Source organism: Stigmatopora argus, chromosome 8 (assembly GCF_051989625.1).
Source record: "Stigmatopora argus isolate UIUO_Sarg chromosome 8, RoL_Sarg_1.0, whole genome shotgun sequence".
Lineage (NCBI taxonomy): Eukaryota > Metazoa > Chordata > Actinopteri > Syngnathiformes > Syngnathidae > Stigmatopora > Stigmatopora argus.
The window spans coordinates 2,947,829-2,967,251 of NC_135394.1; the positions used below are offsets into that span (position 1 = coordinate 2,947,829).

General features: G+C 40.5%; 1 protein-coding gene across 2 annotated transcripts in view; it reads left to right on the forward strand.

Annotated features, from left to right (window-relative positions):
• Positions 1–975: 975 nt before the first annotated feature.
• ddah1 (dimethylarginine dimethylaminohydrolase 1) overlaps positions 976–19,423 on the forward strand; it is an 82,265-nt gene continuing 63,817 nt past the window's right edge. Inside the window, exon 1 of one of the 2 annotated variants that reach the window (XM_077607934.1) lies at positions 976–1,391. In XM_077607934.1, coding sequence (XP_077464060.1) covers positions 1,098–1,391 — 294 coding nt within the window. In that variant the 5' untranslated portion in view covers positions 976–1,097. Of the gene's footprint in view, positions 1,392–16,430; positions 16,452–19,423 lie in introns of those variants that run through there. The other variant, XM_077607936.1, reaches the window with a different exon arrangement.

The following is a 19,423-nucleotide window of genomic DNA, read 5'->3' on the forward strand; positions in this document are numbered from 1 at the left end:
TAAATATTAAAGTTATTATAATAATAAATGATTGATATTATGCTTGGGATTTTTTTAGTTTTGCCGTCATGGACGTCGTTTGTGCACCAAGCCCACCCCCACCCATTTTTGTCTTAAGTTGTCGCCCCCCCAATAGCCGGTCCGCAAGAAAATAGAAAAGCTTTACCAGTCCGTGGCGAGAAAAAGGTTGGGGACCGCTCATTTAGTGTTCAACTAGCCTACCAAGCATGTTTTTGGAATGTGGGAGGAAACTGGAGTAACCGCATGCTCCGGTTTCCTCCCACATTCCGAAAACATGCATGGTAGGCTGATTGAAGACTCTAAATTGCCCCTTGGTATAAGTGTGAATGGTTGTCTGTCTACTCGTACCATGCGATCGGCTGGCTACCAATTCAGGGTGTCCCCCACCTCGTGACCGAAGGTCAGCTGGGATAGGCTCCAGCACCCCCAGTGACCCGTGTGAGGATAAAGCAGTTCAGAAAATGAATGAATGAATAATAATAAGTTTCATGTCATCTTATTTTCTGAACTGGTTTATCCTCATTAGGGTCGCAGGAGGTCCTGGAGCCTACCCCAGCTGACTATGGGCAAGAGGTGGGGGGACACCCTGAATCGGTTGCCAGGCAATTGCAGGGCACAAGGAGACGGACAACTATGCACACTCACACCCATACCTAGGACCAATTTAGAGTGTCCAATCATTCTACCATGCATGTTTTTGGAATGTGGGAGGAAACCGGAGTACCCAGAGAAAACCCACACAGGCCCGGGGAGAACATGCAAACTCCACACAGGTGGGACGTGACCTGGATTTGAACTCAGGACCCCAGAACTGTGAGGCCGACGCGCTGACCACTTGCACCACCGGGCCGCCATAATAATAAGTTAAAAAATAAAAAAAATAAAAGATGACCGGAAACGAACCCTCTTCTATTCCCAAGCATCTCTTTCAGATGAGCTGTCAATCAGCCACAATGGGGCAAAGGTAGGAGTGAACAAGTCGTGGCAGACAGTCGTGACAGCTGATTGTCACCGATTCGCTGATTTTGAGGACACCCTACCACCAGTAGTGACGCGCGCCAAGTCAAGGGGAAAAGATGGCTGATTCAATGGCAGGTTTTGGTTGTTACACCCACGCTGTCGTCCGGGGAATCCCTGCGTCTTTGGCCATGGAAGCGCTCCGGACCGACCAGGCTGAGGTGGATACAATCAAGGCGCAGAGGGAACACGAAGCTTACGTGCACGTCCTGAGGACCGTGCTCGGACTCGAGGTAGTGGATCTGCCCGCGGATGAGACGCTCCCGGATTGCGTGTTCGTCGAGGATGCCGCGGTGGTGTGCGGGGACACGGCGCTCATCACCAGACCCGGTGCAGAGAGTAGAAGGAGAGAGGTAAGAAAAGTCGCAACATACAAGCAACATGGAAGGCATGCATGTTACATCACCGCTTTGAATAGTAGCGCACTTAGTTAACTACGTCTTTCTCCCTTTGACACTTTGCCCGGGACCAACATAATCGCAAATATAAAGACGTGTTCTATTTATAGGTGTACTAATGACACCTCTCAGTTAAAAGATTTGGTTCTCTTAATGGTTAACTCCATAGCAACCGAGGTGCAGGTGTTGGTGGACACATTAGTCCTTACAGTAACCAATAGGAAACGCCCACCTCGATGCATCACTGTCAAATATTTCAGACAAAATCCTGATCTCATCTCATCTCATTTTCTGAACCGCTTTATCCTCATTAGGGTCGCGGGGGGTGCTGGAGCCTTTCCCAGCTGACTCCTGGCCAGAGGCAGGGGACACCCTGAACTGGTGGCCAGCCAATCGCAGGGCACAAGGAGACGGACAACCATTCACTCTCAAAACTCATACATAGGGGCAATTTAGAGTGTCCAATCAGCCTACCATTCATGTTTTTGGAATGTGGGAGGAATCAGACAAAATTCTGCTCTAAAATAATGTCTGTTTTGGATAAACACTGCAGATTAAACCCAATGGCTACTGTTAATACAATTATTTCCGTAAAATGTGTTTTCATGTATAAGTTATGTCTACTGTGCATGTGTTTATAATTTTACATTGTGGCTGACATTTCATTTTGCCTGACTTGTTGCTAACACAAGGTGTGTGTGTGTGAGTGAGTTAGTGTCAGAGCAGAGAACAGAGACATTGGGGACAAGGGTTGGTTGGTTTCTGTGAAAGAGGCTGTCATTTCATGTCAGTCACTTGGTTTCAAGCATGAACTGTAAGGGGCCCTTTTAGTTACTGTAAATTTAGGAACGGGCTTATGTAACGCTGCTTTCAACACGTAATATCAGATTCATTGTCATCTATTTTTGCTCACTGTGGTTTAAATTTCATTTACAAATGCATACAACTAAAATTCTGAATGAAAGTCATTACTTTTACAACAAGTTGCATATGTTGACACACGAGGACAATATATGACAGGTCACAGCTACAATTTGAATGGCTGCACACTGTGGGATATTGAAAAATGTCATTCTACAACTCTGTTGTGTCTAATCATCACAGACCTGTACTTTTATTTAAGTATTTTTTCAGGCCTGCAACACAGTGCAAGAGGACCAACGATGAAATCACATGAAATCGCTCTTGTATTTTCATAATAATCTCATTTCTTCCGGAGTTCCCCCCACGCATCACGTAGTGAATCTATATGGTCCTTTTATTACTGTAAAGGCGGTGGTCGAGGGGCTTGCATGTCCGCCTCACAGTTCTGACATTGATGGTTCAATCCCTGGTGTGTTTCGACCTTCCTGTTTGGAGTATGCATGTTCTCCCTGGGCCTGTGTGGGTTTTCTCTAGGTATTCTGCTGTCATCTCAAAAAGATACACAAGAGACTGTTTGAAAACTTTAAATTGGGTATGGGTCTGATTATGATTGGTTGTTTGTCTCAGTGTGCCCAACTATTAACTGGCGACCAATTCAGTGTGTCCCCCCATCTACTGCCCGTAGTTTGCAGGGATAGGTCCCAGCAAGACCTGGAAGCTGAACATAATAAGAGACGTAATACCAGCTATTTATAATATGAGTAAAACATTTTTTGTTGCAACAATTAAGCACTGCTTTCAATTTGATCTAAATTATACCAGGTATACTAATACCCGCGATCTTCCTATTTTTTTTCCAGGCCACCCAAAAAATTCTCAGCTGTTATGTATGTTGATATACTAAAGAAATGACCAAGTCAAAACAATCAATTCTACCCATACATTTATTGAGAAATATATTTAGGATTTTTACAACGTATGTAGATGTATTTTACAGAAGCGCTAATGTACAATTCAACTTTATTTGTATAGCGTTGTATCTATGTGTGCATGCTTATTATGAGAGAGAGAGAGAGCTGTGCTGCTGCTCTTAAAATCCTCAAATTTGCGTTGGTCGCGGTGGTGTGTGTATTATTTACTCAAAGCAGTGCAGTGGACAGTAGTTAGCCTCACAGTTCTGAGGTCAATGATTCACTACCGAGCACTGGCATTTCTGTGCAGTTTGCATGTTCTCCCTGTGCTTACATGGGTTTTCTCTAGGTGGTCATGTTCGCACTTGCGGGCGCTGAGAGGGTGGCAGTCTGTATTAGCAGGACAAGGACAAGGATTTCTCATTTATTTTTTAATGCGCTGTTTGAACAACTGCAGCATTTTACCTGTGGTGTTAATTGTGGAATATTTTATTTTTTCTTCTGACTTTTTTTGGGCGGTGCGGACATGATGACATACACATGCAACAAGCTTCTCTTCTGCCGGCATGGTGTCAAGGGCCCCTCTAGACACATCTCACAGGAGACACAGAGAGGCACCTCCCGTTAAAGTCAGAGCAAAGATCAAGAGGAAAAGGAAATTTAAACCTTTTCTGCTATTGATCATTATGGAGAAATTACAGTCAAAGAACTAACAGCACGAGTGAACAGTTAGCATACAAACAAGTAGTTTGTTTCACAGAAACATGGCTTCATGGGAGGATACCAGAAAAAAAGTAGTGAGAAGAGTGGCGGAGGACCAGCGGTTTTTGTGAACTCTAAATCGTGTCATCCCATTCATGTCAGTGTGAAGGATGGTATCTCTACTCCTGATATTGAACTGTTGGTGGTACGATACCATCTGCCACTGGAGTTTAAACATGACATCGCTGTAACAGTTTGCATCCCAACTATCTGGTGTGGCAGCCGTCGCGCGCAATATCATACACACGGCCGAAATACAAAGTCTGCGTCCGAGTTCCCTCACACTGATAACCTAAAGGCTATTGGTGAAACAGCATGTGGTCAGCAGAAGGCATGAAGATCTGGTCCACGGACTGAGAGGACTCTCCAGCAGTGCCTCAGTGTCACAGGCTGGGAGTTGTTCCAAGAGGACCACGTAGAGGACGTAGAAGGTCTCGCTCGTTGCATTATGGATTATATACAGTTTTGTGAGGATGGCATGGTCCCAACCAAAAAGGTTTGCTGCTTTCCTAATAACAAACCATTGATACAGAAGGAGATTAAAGGCCTTCTCAACATCATGTGAAAGGACTGAGGCGCTCAAGCCTCCCCCCCCCAAAAAAACTAAGGCAAAAACTAAGGCAAAAAGGTGCCACAGAAGGAGGATTTAGGCCAGAATGGAGCAGAACAATACAAAGGAAGCGTAGAGGAGAAATAAACTGATGATAAACTCCAACAAATAGCAAATAGGGTTGAGAATGACCTTGATTTCACTGCAGAGCTGAATCTGTTCTTTAGAACGTTCAACACACAATGAGCTCAAATAATGGGTCTTGGTTTCAACCCACCATCCCTGTCACAACTTTTCCCAACACCAGAAGTCTAAAGGGACTCAATAAATCCATTGTCACCCCCATTTACACCTTTTACTAGCAATCAGGTGAGAAAAGACCTTACTAGACTCAAAGTCAACAAAGCCAGCGAAGCTGGACAATACCGACAAGGTGCGTGCTGGGCAGCTTGTAGGAGTACTTTAACACTTCTCTAACTGTTAGTTGTACGATTTGGTCTATCCCTAGACAAATATCAGAGAGAGGCCAAAAATGCCTGTGTGCTTTGGAATTAACAAGTCATTGTCCTACTGTCAGCCACCATGCATTTATGAATGCAGCTGATTCACACACATTTTTTTAGAATGATCTGGGAATACACTTGTGTTGAACTAAAGTCTATCCATGTGATAGTTTGCGTCAGTTCTAGTTGAGAGAGAGAGAGATAGAGACTGTCTGACACACGTTTAGACAAACCTTGTCTCGCACACCTACACACAGACACACACACTATCCCTCTGTCACTTCAGAAGACGCACAGAGCAGCAAGCTGCAACACTGCTGCTAACTGGAACCCCTCTCAGACTCGCAAGATGACGTGCTCACACTGAGCTGTCACCGGGGGTGTGTGAATGTCTGGTTTGATATGTGAGACCACAGGAAGTAGACCTTAAATGGTGGCATTGGGAGGGGAAAAACAAGCCATTTTTGGTGTGCGATCATGGAAAAAGCCATACATTTTCTCTAAAAGAATGGTCTTACAATTTGTATAATTTTTTTCAATTGTCCCCCCGGACGTTTGGTAGAACGGACGTTTGGTACAACGGACGGTTGGTCGCCGGGTTGTTACTGTTGAAACCAGCTCTCAAAATTATAATCATGAGAGAGAGAGTGAGTTTAATATCTAAATATCTAATATCAAAATATCAACAGTAAACTCTCTGTCATAATTTGACAGCGAGCGAACCCGGCGACCAAACGTACGGTCGACCAAACGTACGGTCGACCAAACGTACGGTCGACCAAACGTCCGGGTCCAAACGTCCGGGGACCAAACGTCCGGGGACCAAACGTCTTTCGGCGAAACGTCCGGTCATGGGCTAGGAGTCTCTGCATCAAGGGGGAGTCAGATGAAGTGGCTTGGGCATCTAATTAGCATAACTACTGGACGCTTCCTTGGTGAGGTGTTCCGAACACGTCTCACTGGGAGGAAGCCGCGGGACTGACCTAGGACACGTTAGGAAGACTATGTCTCCCGGCTGGGCCGGGAAGGCCTTGGGATCCTCTTATAAGAGCTGGATGAAGTGGCCTGTGTCTGTGCTTCCCTGCTGCCCCCGCAAACCAACCTCGGATAAGCGGTAGAAAATGGATGGGTTAATATAATGCACATCTGACCAAGAGTGACAAATAGAATTTTGATGTTTATTATTTTATGAACACATTTCATAGCAGTCTGGTATTACAAATAATTTGGTATTACACTGATATTTTTTAAAGGGTAATTTTATTTTTTTATTATTTTAATGCCCACGGAAAAACCACTTCCAAGATGCGGAATTAAGAATAGCTCGCCGCAGCATGAGGATTTGTCTCTGCAGAATCAACTGTTTTTCGTCATTGATTCTTGTGGGGGTAGTAGTGTGGGACTATATTGATATAATATGATTGTGGGTTGCCTCTTATGATGTAATGTAAATACTAATTACAAACCCCTGGCCTGGCTCTGGTCATTTCCTTACTGGCTTGTAATGTAACTTTTTCTTAATTTTCATTTGCTCAAAAGAACTGCGACAAATCAGATGATTTTGCAATCCTTTGCGTCCCTTAACTGTTCAGTTCAAAAAAGTAAATTGTTACAAAGCCTGCCAAATTTAAAATTCTATAACTAGATGCCTTACACACACACCTTACTATAAGGAGCAGGGGTCCACATTTTAATATGGGTTTCTTACATAGAAAGATGTTTAACAGCAACATTTTCTTCATTAAAAGTCTCATCATTAATCAATTAATATCAACATGCCAGTTTGCATATTCCTTATTCATATGTAGCTAAACAGTGGTAGGCTCCGGCAACCCCAGCAACCCTTTCAAGGATGGGTGGTATGGAAGATGAATGAATGAAATCCAACATAAAGTGTTTTTGATGTTTTTATTTCAAGTCATTTCCACATCTTGTTTCTGTACAGTACTGTGTGTGATTCTTATAATACAACATTATGGATCCTCTACAGCAGGGGTGGCCAAACCGGTCCTCGAGGGCCGCTGTGGGTGCAGGTTTTTGTTCCAACCGATCCAGCCCAGGCACTTTGACCAATGAGATTTCTGCAGAAAACAAGAAGCACCTGACTGCAATCCACTGATTGCACTTGTAGGACACCAGATTGGTGAAAAGGTGTCCTCTTGATGGGTTGGAATGAAAACCCGCACCCACTGCGGCCCTTTGTGGAATAGTTTGGACAACCCTGCTCTACAGCGTCTAACTCATGTGTCTCCTACTAATATGTCATAGCCTTCATTATAGTATTTGTAATTCAGTATTTAACAGTGAGTCAAGTACAGCCTGTCATATTTGCTGAGTGAATGCTGTTGTGTCTGGATATTAGTGGAATGCATGAGTTCATCACTAAAATGGATGATTTTCATGAGCCTATTAAATTTTTTTACAGTGTCTGCACGAGCCCATTCATTTATTCTCAGACATTATAGGTGAGACTTTATTTTCCACTTGAGTGTGCGTCAAGAGACGGTATTTGACAAGTAGGCGCCACAATGTTCTGAGTACTAGGAGGAGGCCTCTGACTCTTTTCTACCTATGTGTTATTTATCCACGTGTGTTACACTGAAGGTATGCAGGATATATATATATATATATATATATATATATATATATATATATATATATATGTATATATGTATAATTGTATATATGTATATATGTATATATATATAATATATGTATGTATATATGTATATATATATATAATATATGTATGTATTTATGTATATATATGTATCTATATGTATGTATATGTATGTGTATATATATATATATATATATATATATATATATATATATATATATATATATATATATATATATATATATATATATATCCTGCATTGATCATCACAGATTTTTTCAAAGTTAAAAGAAAAGTGGCGGCAAAGTGCTTAACGTGTTGGCCTCACAGTTGTGGGGTGTTGATTGTTCGATCCCAGGTGGGTCCTCACTATATGGAATTTGCATGTTGTACCCGAGTTTGCGTGGATTTTCTTCAAGTACACCGGTTTCCTCCCACATCGCAAAACATGCTTGCTAGGCTGGTTGAACACTCTAAATTGCCCCTAGGTATGAGTGCGAGCACAAATGGTTTTCCATCTCCTTGTGCCCTTCGATTGAATGGCCACCGATTCAGTGTATCACCCGACTGTTGCCCATAGTTAGAAGGATAAACAGTTCAGAAAATGACTATATAGCCATTAGTGACTGAGCATACACAAGGCTTTAAAGTGAATACCAAAATGTTACATTCATTCATTCAGTCATTCATTTTCCATACGGCGCATCCTCGAAAGGATTGCGGGGGTTGCTGGAGCCTAACCCAGCAGACTACTCCCGAGACTGGTCGCCAGTCAGGTGTAGGGCACACGGAGAGACAAACGACGATCCGCACTGACAATCATACCACCAACAGCAGGAATCGAGCCTGCGCCTGCCCGCACAGAAGTCAGGCGAGTTAATCTCTACACCATGAGGCGTCTTATTTAACATTCAAGAATCCAAGAATTTTATAGTTTCAAATAAAACCTAATGAAATCTAATTGATACTGTGATCAATAACTGTACAGGTAGATATTGAAAATGGAGACTTTTTTGCCAGCGTACGTAGACATTCACAAGTCTACGATGGATTTGGTTTTGTATGAATATGTGAAAAGTTGGTTGAGGCGGGGCAGGTATTACGGCTGGGCAGTGTGATGTGTGACTGTGTGTTACCTCCTCTGTCTCCCCTCAGCTGTCACAGTGTGGTGTGATGTCCGGTCTCAGTCTGTTCTCACGCCAACCTGCACTCCCCTTTTCTCCAAAATGTATCCCATTTCATCATATGCAAAGGATCCACAGAGCCAGATGGATTGAGAAATGTGATGAAATGATACATCAGTTATATTAATTGTGTCATAAAGGCATTTGATTGATTTCGATTTGATTTGACATTGCTTTCAGATACGATGAATATAATCAAATATGAGAGGCCAAGGTCAGGAATGATGCCTGCGATCTCCAAAATAGATTTTCAATTGATTAAATTTGAACACAACACAGTCCTGCCTATTCAGGGTTCACCATTCACACCTTCACCCTTCACTGATTTTCATATGAAACATATGAAACATAACTCATATACATTCATCTGAACCGAATGCTCACTCAATTTTTTTCACCCATGGAACTACTATATGGTTAGAGTTCTAATGTTCCAGGGGGGACACCCAGATTCCTGTTTAGTTTTCCCGGCCAATGGTGAGATGTCTGGTGTAAACTTGCGGGTTGAGAATTCTTAACACTAGACTCTGGTATACTTGCAAGTATCATCATAGGTTCATTTGATAACCTACCCTTGCCCACCTGTGCCACCTTTAAGCCCCAAAACCAGTTCCGTCGAAGACCCGAGCCCAGTTTCCAGTTGTTGGTGACGTTTGGGTCACATCTATGCAGTATGTGTTTATACTCCATTTTTTACCAATATACAGTATGAATGAGCCCAGGTTGGGTATAAAAAGAGCAGAATAAGACCGATCAGACTGCATAAAAATAATCTGACATATCTGGTATTTGGGCATAGAAATCAGACAAGAAGTTGTGGCATGAGTAACACCTCTGGTATGCAGGCTTGATTCCCGCTGGTGGCGGTAATATGCTTGTGACTGCGGATGGTCGTTTGTCTCTCTGTGTGCGACCAGTCTAGGGTGTAGTCCGCCTTTCGCCCGAAGTCATCTGGCATAGGCTCCAGCGAACCCCCTCAACCCTTACGAGGATGCGCGGCACGGAAGATGAATGAATGAATATTTAAGAGTAATTGCAATACCATTTATTTCATTCATTAAACTCTTCTCGCTGCAACCATTCTCAACCCTAAATTTAACCGCAATGTTTAATGCTCAAGTTGTGGTTTATAAAATAAATAACGATTCTTCCTTTTTTTTCCCCCTGACCACTTTTGCCTACTACCCTCACATAATTTAAAGTTTGCAAGCCACTCCTCTAAACTAATTAATAATTAATTTTGTCTACCCAAAAAGAGCAGCAAATATTATATTTCAAAATACAGTATGTCCAGAGATGCCTCATCCAGATTATATCCTCAATTTAACAAAACAAATGGCTGAATGTTAAGACCAACCGTATGGATACATGTACATCTATGTATGTATATGTATGTATGTATATGTATTGTATTTATTTCAGCAACACGCTTATTTATCTATATATTTGTTGATTTATGTATTTATTTACGTGTTTATTTATTTATTTATTTATTTATTACCTATCTATTTATGTCTAAAATGTATTTTCTTGTGTCTGCATTCTCACCCTCTTGCTACTGTCACAATGAAATTTCCCGAATACGGGATGAATAAAGTTATCTAATCTAATCTAATATAATTGGATTATTTTAATGGGTTACAGTAACCCTGCAATACATGGGAATGTCTCCTTTTTATCCAAAATGTAGTTCCAGGAACTAACTACAAAGCAGGAAGAATTGCAAGGTTATGAAAACAATCTTTTCCTCAGCACATAATAGAGATTGTGGCCTGTGTCCACCCTTGGCAACCTGCATAGGTCATCGTTACGAATGAGCGGGAAATTAAGTCTGACAGAATGACAAGCATCTCCGCTTCTAGCATTTACCATCAACTCATCTAATTACTGTGGGGCTCTGAACCCACAATAAGAACTCATCTGCTGGAGCCTAAAGCAGCGGGAGGTTCCAGCAGACTTCTGGGAAAATTAGTAAGCGTGGAAAACACAAACACACACATGTAAGCACAATTTATTAAGTACTCTTCTTGTTCTTGCACCTGCTGCGCTCACTATTAGCTAATACTTTTAATTGTCCTTAATTTACCGCACAGCAGACACTGAAAAAACACAAATGTCTGTGCTTGTGTGTGTGTGCTTGTATGTGTCCGCACACTGATGAACCCATGCCATTGTGTCATGATCTTAAATAAATAAACTGATGGCACTGAAAAATCTCCCACACCCTCATGTTCGCCTGCACCAGTCTCGGTTGGTGATCACAAGTCAGAGTCCTACTGGTCAAGAGGCACCCTGATGAACTGGATTCTTGATGGCCAGTTGTTGCGCTAGTAGTCAGTTTGCAAAATGGTACAGGAACACTGATTTACACTTATTCCCAGATCGGCAACATGCGGTCATTTTTAGACCCAAAGGAATCATTGGGTTGATTGCACTAAGAATAATTTGACTTTTTAATAATGCATGTTGATCTTCAACAACAAAGAAGCAGGACTTATTGTGGTAATGTTAAACGTAAACACAATACTTTAGTAATGAATAGAATGATATGAGTAAAATAATATAGTAAGACACAGGAGTGACGCACCTCGGTGGTTAGCGCGTCGGCCTCACAGTTCTGAGATCGAGGGTTCGATCCCAGGTCGGAAACCTTCCTGTATGGATTTTACATGTTCTTCCTGAGCATGCGTGGGTGAATTTGTTGTCCATTTCTTTGTGCCTGCCAATTGCCTGGCCACCAATTCAGGGTGGCCCTTTCCTAGTGCCCCTAGTTGGCTGGGATAGTCTCCAGCACCCCCGTGATAAATCGTATGGAAAATAAATGAATGAATGACTCAGGATTAAAATCCATTCTTTCATAATGTCTTTCATTTTTTTAAACCAAGCATTAGTTTGCAAACTATTTTTGTATTGTATTAATTACTTCCAGATATGAGGTATGATGAGAGCAGGATGCATTTGCATGCTGACTTTAGGTCTTTAACTAGGACCATCTTTTTGCTGAATTATTACTTAATCAACATTCAAATCTATAAATCAAGGGTGTCCACAGAGAACATGCAAACTCCATACACGAAGGTCCAAACCTGCTATCGAACCCCCCATCTCAGAACTATGAGGCTTACGCGCTAACCACTCACACACCGGGCCATTTAAGTCTTATAATGCATGAAAATAAATGTGGTAATTGAAATTGCCGCTTTTCATCCTTAGTCCAAAAAATGTTGTATATTACCTTCCTTTTCTCTGTCTTACACAAGGGTGTCAGACTCGGGTTGGTTTGCGGGCCGCATTAACGTCAACTCGATTTTATGTGGGCCGGACCATTTTAGATATAATATTTAGATTTTTTTTAATAAATGGATTAAAAGAACTGGATTAAAAGCCTTGAATATTCAGTTTTTTATAGATCTAAAACAATGTTTATTTTAGCTTCTTTTGTATATTTTTAGATTTTACAAAATGATTTTTGAACTAAAAACAGAAAATACTGATTAAAAAATTAGAATTATTGATTTAAAAGGGGGAAAATCAGGAAATTTAATATATAATCTATACTCTTCATTTTAATTTGATCCTAAAACAGAAAGTCGGCACTCATGATTTACTTTCTCGGGCCGCACAAAATGATGCGTCGGGTCAGATTTGGCCCCTGGGCCGCCACTTTAAACACCTGTAGTCTTACATAATCAGACACTAAGAAGATTTTTTTTGTCTAATTCACATTACTTCTCCCAGCATGATTTTGTAAATGTCATGAAATCCTCAAGAAACAACACATCTCATCAGTATTTTCCCTATGAGTTTTGCTATGCCCCACATTAACCACGTGATGCTTAGTCATACACACCTCTTCTCTGGTTACCATCCAGCACCTTTAAACAATTGTCTCTCCAGCCTGCAACTGTCCACTTGCTCTACTAAGAAGATGACATCACCCCGATTATTTTTAAAGGGCACAAATGTGAATATTCCCATCCTGACATAGTCTATTATGCATTACGAGGAGTCAGAACTGAGTCATCACATTTAAATGAAGCTGGTTTAACTTTGTTTTTCTTCTCCCCATGCCGACAACCTTTATTGTCATCAGTGCAAATGGTTGTCTGTCTCTGTGTGTGCCCTAGGCGACGACTTTTGGGTGTAGTCTGCCTTTCGCCCAGTCACCTGGGATAGGCTTCAGCACCCCGCGAGCCAAAATAAACAGTGCTGAAAATAAATGAGCTTTTGTTAAATGAATTTCTATTAGGCCATGGATTTTCTGTTACTTATCCTGTTGAGAATTACAGGTGAGGCGTTCTTGTTTCTTTTTGAAAATCACTTTCAGTGTCAAACCAATTTTAGATTGTCTGATCAAGATCCTTGTATCAAGTCCTATTGTTCTGCCAAGTTTAGCCACATGTATGCTGTCTCTATGAAAGCAGTTGAACACTCGTGCTTTTGTCTCTTGAAGTCTAGACTAGACATAAACAAGTCCGCAGATGGATGAACTGACTGATCAGACAACTGGGAGGAAGTGGTCATGGAAACTAATCAAAAAGAGTGGTGGTCTAGTCAGAGAGCTAAGCTTAGAAAAATCCTCCTTTTTTGTTGCTCCCCCTACTCTTTTCATGCTTGTGGTCATCCATGTCATTTCAGTCAAAGCACCTGCTTTCCTCATCATCTTTTCATAGCCATCACACTCACACGCGGGTGAGTACTGAGCTGTTGTATGGCCATCTGACTTCAAACATGAGCCACTTCAGGAATGATAATGACAGAAACATGTTTAGAAAAATAAGATTGTCCTCCAGGATCACACCATTGCTTCTGTATGTGTTGGTTCTCGGGGTATGTCATGATTCATGGTGCTTCAATGTTATCTGTGTCCCAGCAGTTGGTCGTCCTACTGAGAATGAAGCTGTAAGAATAGATTGGCAGCAAAGTAACAGGAATTCTTCCATCGTTTAAAGCACACCTGCCCTATGTCTAAGCTAAGACACACATGCACACACTGGGAGCCTGTGAGACATTCCCAGTGTGCTCCAACTCACATTCCGATCCCCTGACCACATGTCTGCTTTTATATGATCATATTTACGGTTTATGAAGAAAAAATGTCCCCCTTCAGTTTGTTTTGTTTGACACCAGTTGGAAAAATACTTATTCTGCATAACCCTTTGGATAGATCAATCCTTGGGTCTATTTTTGCATCTCTATTCATTCTCTCATGGCTGATTATGATGATTTTTGGTGACACTTTTGAGAAATGATGTTACTATACATATGTAAATCAGGCACACTGAAGGCAAATAACACATTTCAAACTCAATAATTCACCCTCATTATGAACATAGCATTGTGACACAGAGCATGAGGTAAAATAATTCATCATTAATCAGTTGTGTCATGCGTTTATGACAACTGAGCCAACCAACAGTTGGAAGGTGACAACAAAAGTCACATGTTAGGTCACTAGAACTTTCTTGTTCTGGCGGCATGGTGTCAAGGTCTCTTTAAATATATTACTGAGCCCTCAGCACTAGTCTACCCTGTAACAACCTGGTGCCAATTTGAATTATGACTCATTGTGATCTAAGCACTTTTTTTCAGTTTAGCGTCAAGAAGATATGTCAAGGACACCTGTTGTTGTAAGAAATGGGGATTAAATTAAGGCTCTCGCCTCTGCTTTTCTTCTTCTTTCTTTTTAAGGGTGGGGGCATGCAACGTAAAGCAAAAGTCATTACTGCATTAACAAGATTTTTAAAAAGCTACAGCGTCATTCATGATACAAAGATGCAGAGTTGTAACACCTAGCAAAGAGAATGTTGGTAATATAGAATAGGGATTGTAAGGACTATTCCATTTGTCAACCCCTGTGAGAAAATGACTATTTGCTAATCCTATGATTTGAATTTGAGGTGGGGGTAGTGGTCCTTGTTGAAAAAGATACAGTACGTTCATTGAGTAAATTTAGTCACCTTGTTAAATCTCCCTTATTTTTCAAAGGACATTTTCCGTTAAAAAGGAAGAACCAGGCAATGGACTCAAGCAGACCTTTGAAAACTTGCAGCATTTGAAAATAGTTTTTTTTTATAGTTAAGAAACATTTGCAACAATTCCCACCATGCATTGCTATGGTGGTAATAAGATGGGATATCCCCACCGGGCCAGCTTGTGCAAAAATAACCTTGCTGTCGCTGCAGGAAGTGCACTAACCAAGAGATTTTTATTGGTATTCCAGCGATCATGTGTCAACTAGCAAGCACAACCCACTTCAACATTCTTGTGTTTGACTATTCGGTAACATTTTATTTGAATGCTTCTTATGACATTGTCGTAAGACTGTCATGAACATGAATGAAGGCTTATGACAGCTGTCATTAAGTAAGACTAATACTAACCCTAAACATAAAGACAATTGTAACAATGTAAATTTTACATCAAAAGTCACATTTTACCAAATATCTCTTAATGACATCTGTCATAACCGGTACTCGGACGTTTCGTCGAAAGACGTTTGGTCCCCGGACGTTTGGACCCCGGACGTTTGGTCGACCAGACGTTTGGTCCCCGGACGTTTGGTCGACCGGACGTTTAGTAGAACGGACGTTTGGTAGAATGGACGTTTGGTAGAACGGACGTTTGGTAGAACGGACGTTTGGTAGAACGGACGTTTGGTAGAACGGACGTTTGGTCGCCGGGTTTTACTGTTGAAACCAGCTCTCAAAATTATAATCATGAGAGAGAGTGAGTTTAATATCTAAATATCTAATATCAAAATATCAACAGTAAACTCTCTGTCATAATTTGACAGCGAGCGAACCCGGCGACCAAACGTCCGTTCTACCAAACGTCTGTTCTACCAAACGTCCGTTCTACCAAATGTCCGGTCGACGAAACGTCCGGTCAACCAAACGTCCGGGGACCAAACGTCTTTCGACGAAACGTCCGGTCACGGTCATAACCATTCATTCAAATTGATGACAGACCCATGACATTATCATAAGAGGCATTCAAATAAAGTGTTACCAAATGGTCAAACACCAGTACTTCAAAGTGGGTTGGGTGAAGACTTGCTAGTTGTGAAGTTCCAATAAAAATAATCTTGCTTGCTTTTTCGTTGAGGTACATGTCATGATTTTGACAGTATTGTGACAATGTTCTAAAAAGAATTCAAATAAACTGGAACCAACTACTATTTTGTCTGAAAGCATCAAGTCATGGAACACAACCCAATAATTCAGAAAGATGTGTGATCATAAAAATATATTATTACTTTTAATTATTGATTTTTTAAAATATAAAACTATGCTTTATTAACTGGCAAAGCCTGGTCACTTAGAGACAATAATTATCTTCTTCAGGAATAAAATGGAACAGTTATTAATTCAACATTCCTGACAAAAAAGGAAAGAAAAAGATTACATTCTTTGCTTGGCAGCATCCATGGTTATGCAACTCTATTTGACCGTAGCCAACCCAGAGCAAGCTGCAATTTTGGTTTATCTTAGTGGTTTTCTAGCCTAAGCCTCATTCCTGAACAGTACTCCTCAAGCCAGTGTCAGTAATTGAAAGAGAAAAATAAAAAATAAAACAAGGTGCTCAGCACTCAAAGTGGACAGCTTCCAAATTGGCCAGGGTAAGTAAACAATCTTCCAACAGTCAAGCTGCACTACCTATACACAACTTTCCTGAATGGGAGTATTACATAATACAAAACATTTATATGCAGACAGTATATATTCACGTTTTTGAGACACCCACGATGTGACTCTCTTTGTCTATCTACCCACACATAATATTCATTTATTTTTCGAACCAGTTATCCTCACAAGCGTTGCGAGGGGTGTTGGAGCCTATCCCAGCTAACTATGGGCACCAGACGGGGGACATCATGAATCGGTGGCCAGCCAATTGCAGAGCAAAAGGAGACAGACAAGCATTTATGCTCACACTCATACCGAGGTGCAATTTAGAGTCCTCAACCATGCATGTTTTAGGATGTTGGAGGGACCACTCGGCCGTATACTATAAAGTATGACAGTCCACCTGCTTAGCGTCTTGCTCTGTGTATAGTTCACGCCAAATATCTCATTATTTTCTCTCTTTCACGCACGCTAAAAATATATTTCCAGGTTCACATGAGTGGGATCTGAACTTATGAGTGTCCGTTGAAGACATTCGTCTATAGTATGTTTCACAAAAATACTTAAAGATACAAAATACAATACTCATCTATACTGACTTTTATTCATTCATATGTAATTACAGATAAACATCAAATACTATATGGCCAAAATGTAGGCCTGGTGATTCAGACGAATTGAGAAAGTTTGCCTGTGATTACAATATTATCATCATCATTTTCGTCTTACCGTAGCCACCCTTGTCTTTATTGACGGGGCTTGATTAGTTTATCATTTAAAATAATGTGATACAATACAACATGTGGTATTTGGTATTGAATGTCATGCTTCCAAGTAATGTTAACGACAGTGCTCTTTGAGAAATGTTTTATTTTTTTTAAGATTTAAAAGATGCCACATGATTGAACAGTCTAGCGTGATCGTAGGACTTCCGATTACAAGTGTGTGGTCATGACCAAAGTAGCGGAGTAATAGCAACATTTCCGTTTCACAAATCTACTCAAGTAAAAGTAAAAAGTATGGCGTAGGAAAGCTACTGATAGAAATACATTTTTATCAACAAGATTACTAAAGTAATTATAATGGAGTAATTGTAACGCATTACGACCCACCTCTGTGTTTCAAAATGGAACAGCTGGGTGTTTATACAAACCATTTAATTGTAATTAGCAGAAAAACTAAAGCTAAATGTCTTGTCATCCTTACCATAGTTTGTCAGTGTATATTTTCTTTAGGCCTTCCTTTAGAGAATCTCTCCTACCATGTGTTCAACTCTCTGAGATTGGGTCCATGACATCAGAGGGTGATAACAAGGGAGCCACCGACAACTTTGGGAAAACTCCTAAAAAGACTGGGCCAGAAATCATAACAAATTGTTAAGGATTTGGAAAGCTTTCGCAATGATCTCTGAAGTCAGATCTTTTTCCTCTGGGGTGACAGCGCAAAACAACAAATGGTCTTGATTTCCACAGTTTTAATGTAAATGTTGCTGGGAATGTTCAGTCTATTAAGTTGGAGAAATTCTTCATTTTTCTTACTTGGCCCTCTTCAAAACTTTTCCAAGGCAATTCATCTTGTTTACCAATAAGCATTTTAGACATTTATTCTTCTGGTGGTACTTATTGTGTTTTGTAACCTTAATCGATGCTTTGCTTAATGTCTTCTCAATTTCTATTTCCAACTGCAATCAATTATGAATCATTTTCTCCTACTCCAAAGAAAGTTTAAAGTGTGCACTAAAATATTACAACATAAGTAACATTAGTTTCAGGGGGTGACATTACTATTCACCTCTTATTTCTGATTTGAATATATTGGTGGACAGTTCGCTAGAATAAAAATCCTATTGCCTGTTGAAGGAAGAACACACTTGGTGCAATTGTATTTTGTTTGCTCCCATAAACCAAAATTCCTTTTATTCAACCCTAAAGAGGAAACATTGTTCGGTCTAAATGTGCATGCAGGATTGATATAATCTGCCTGTATAGTTCTACTCTTCAACGGCGGCTAGAAGAATTCCAAAAATGTTTCAGATCAGACCTACCACCAGGAGTTTCTTGGTGTTTGTGTATATTGCTGGCATAGACCAGTGGAATGGAATGATGTTAGGTCAAGTAGTAACGCAGGAACTTTCTTTTAATATTACTTTAGCTTTCCTGATCCATTTCTGAGCTTGCCATCTTTTCATGATAGCAAATGCTCACCAACTGTGCAAAATATTTTTGAGAACATCCAAACATGTTCCTTAAGAATGCCTACTGACATGAATGCATGAACCCTAGATGGCCAATGCAATCAAATCGTTACGGTAAAATGACAGGTCGTTTCGATTAAATGTCCTTTCCAATAGCTCATTGAAATTTGCAGCTGGAAAAGTATATGCATCCTCCAGTTTGTTTTGATAAATTCCCCATACGCATCTTGCGGTCCTGACCAAATGGTTCCTTTCATTATGTAAAAGGAAGCCATCTGTGCTTATATTTTTTTTCCACTGTAGTTTTCTTCAGTGTCTGATTATTAGGCTAAATCTTTTTTTTCCCGTTTTCCCCTGCCGGATAATTCAAAATTGATGCTTTTCACTCATTTCATAAACTGAAAATGTAGTCATCTCTACGAGAGTACGTTAATGTTTGGTTAGTAAATATGAGTCACTGTGTGTTGTTTGGTGTTCCCAATTTTGTAGTTATTCATGTGGACCCTCATTCATTCAATATCCAATTTGCAGAAATGACCCTAGGAAATCACAATGTGCCCTTCTAAAAACTATATCCTTTATAGAGAGGCGTACAACTCCAAAACTCCCACAATAAACACACACATGGACTTGTGAGCATGTGCACTCATACACAAACACACACACACACACATGAACGGAGTAAGTGCTTGATTACCAAACCTAATGGATCACTTTGCTTGGAAGAACATTCCATAAAGCAAAGACCCATATAATTGCTTTTCAAGGTAA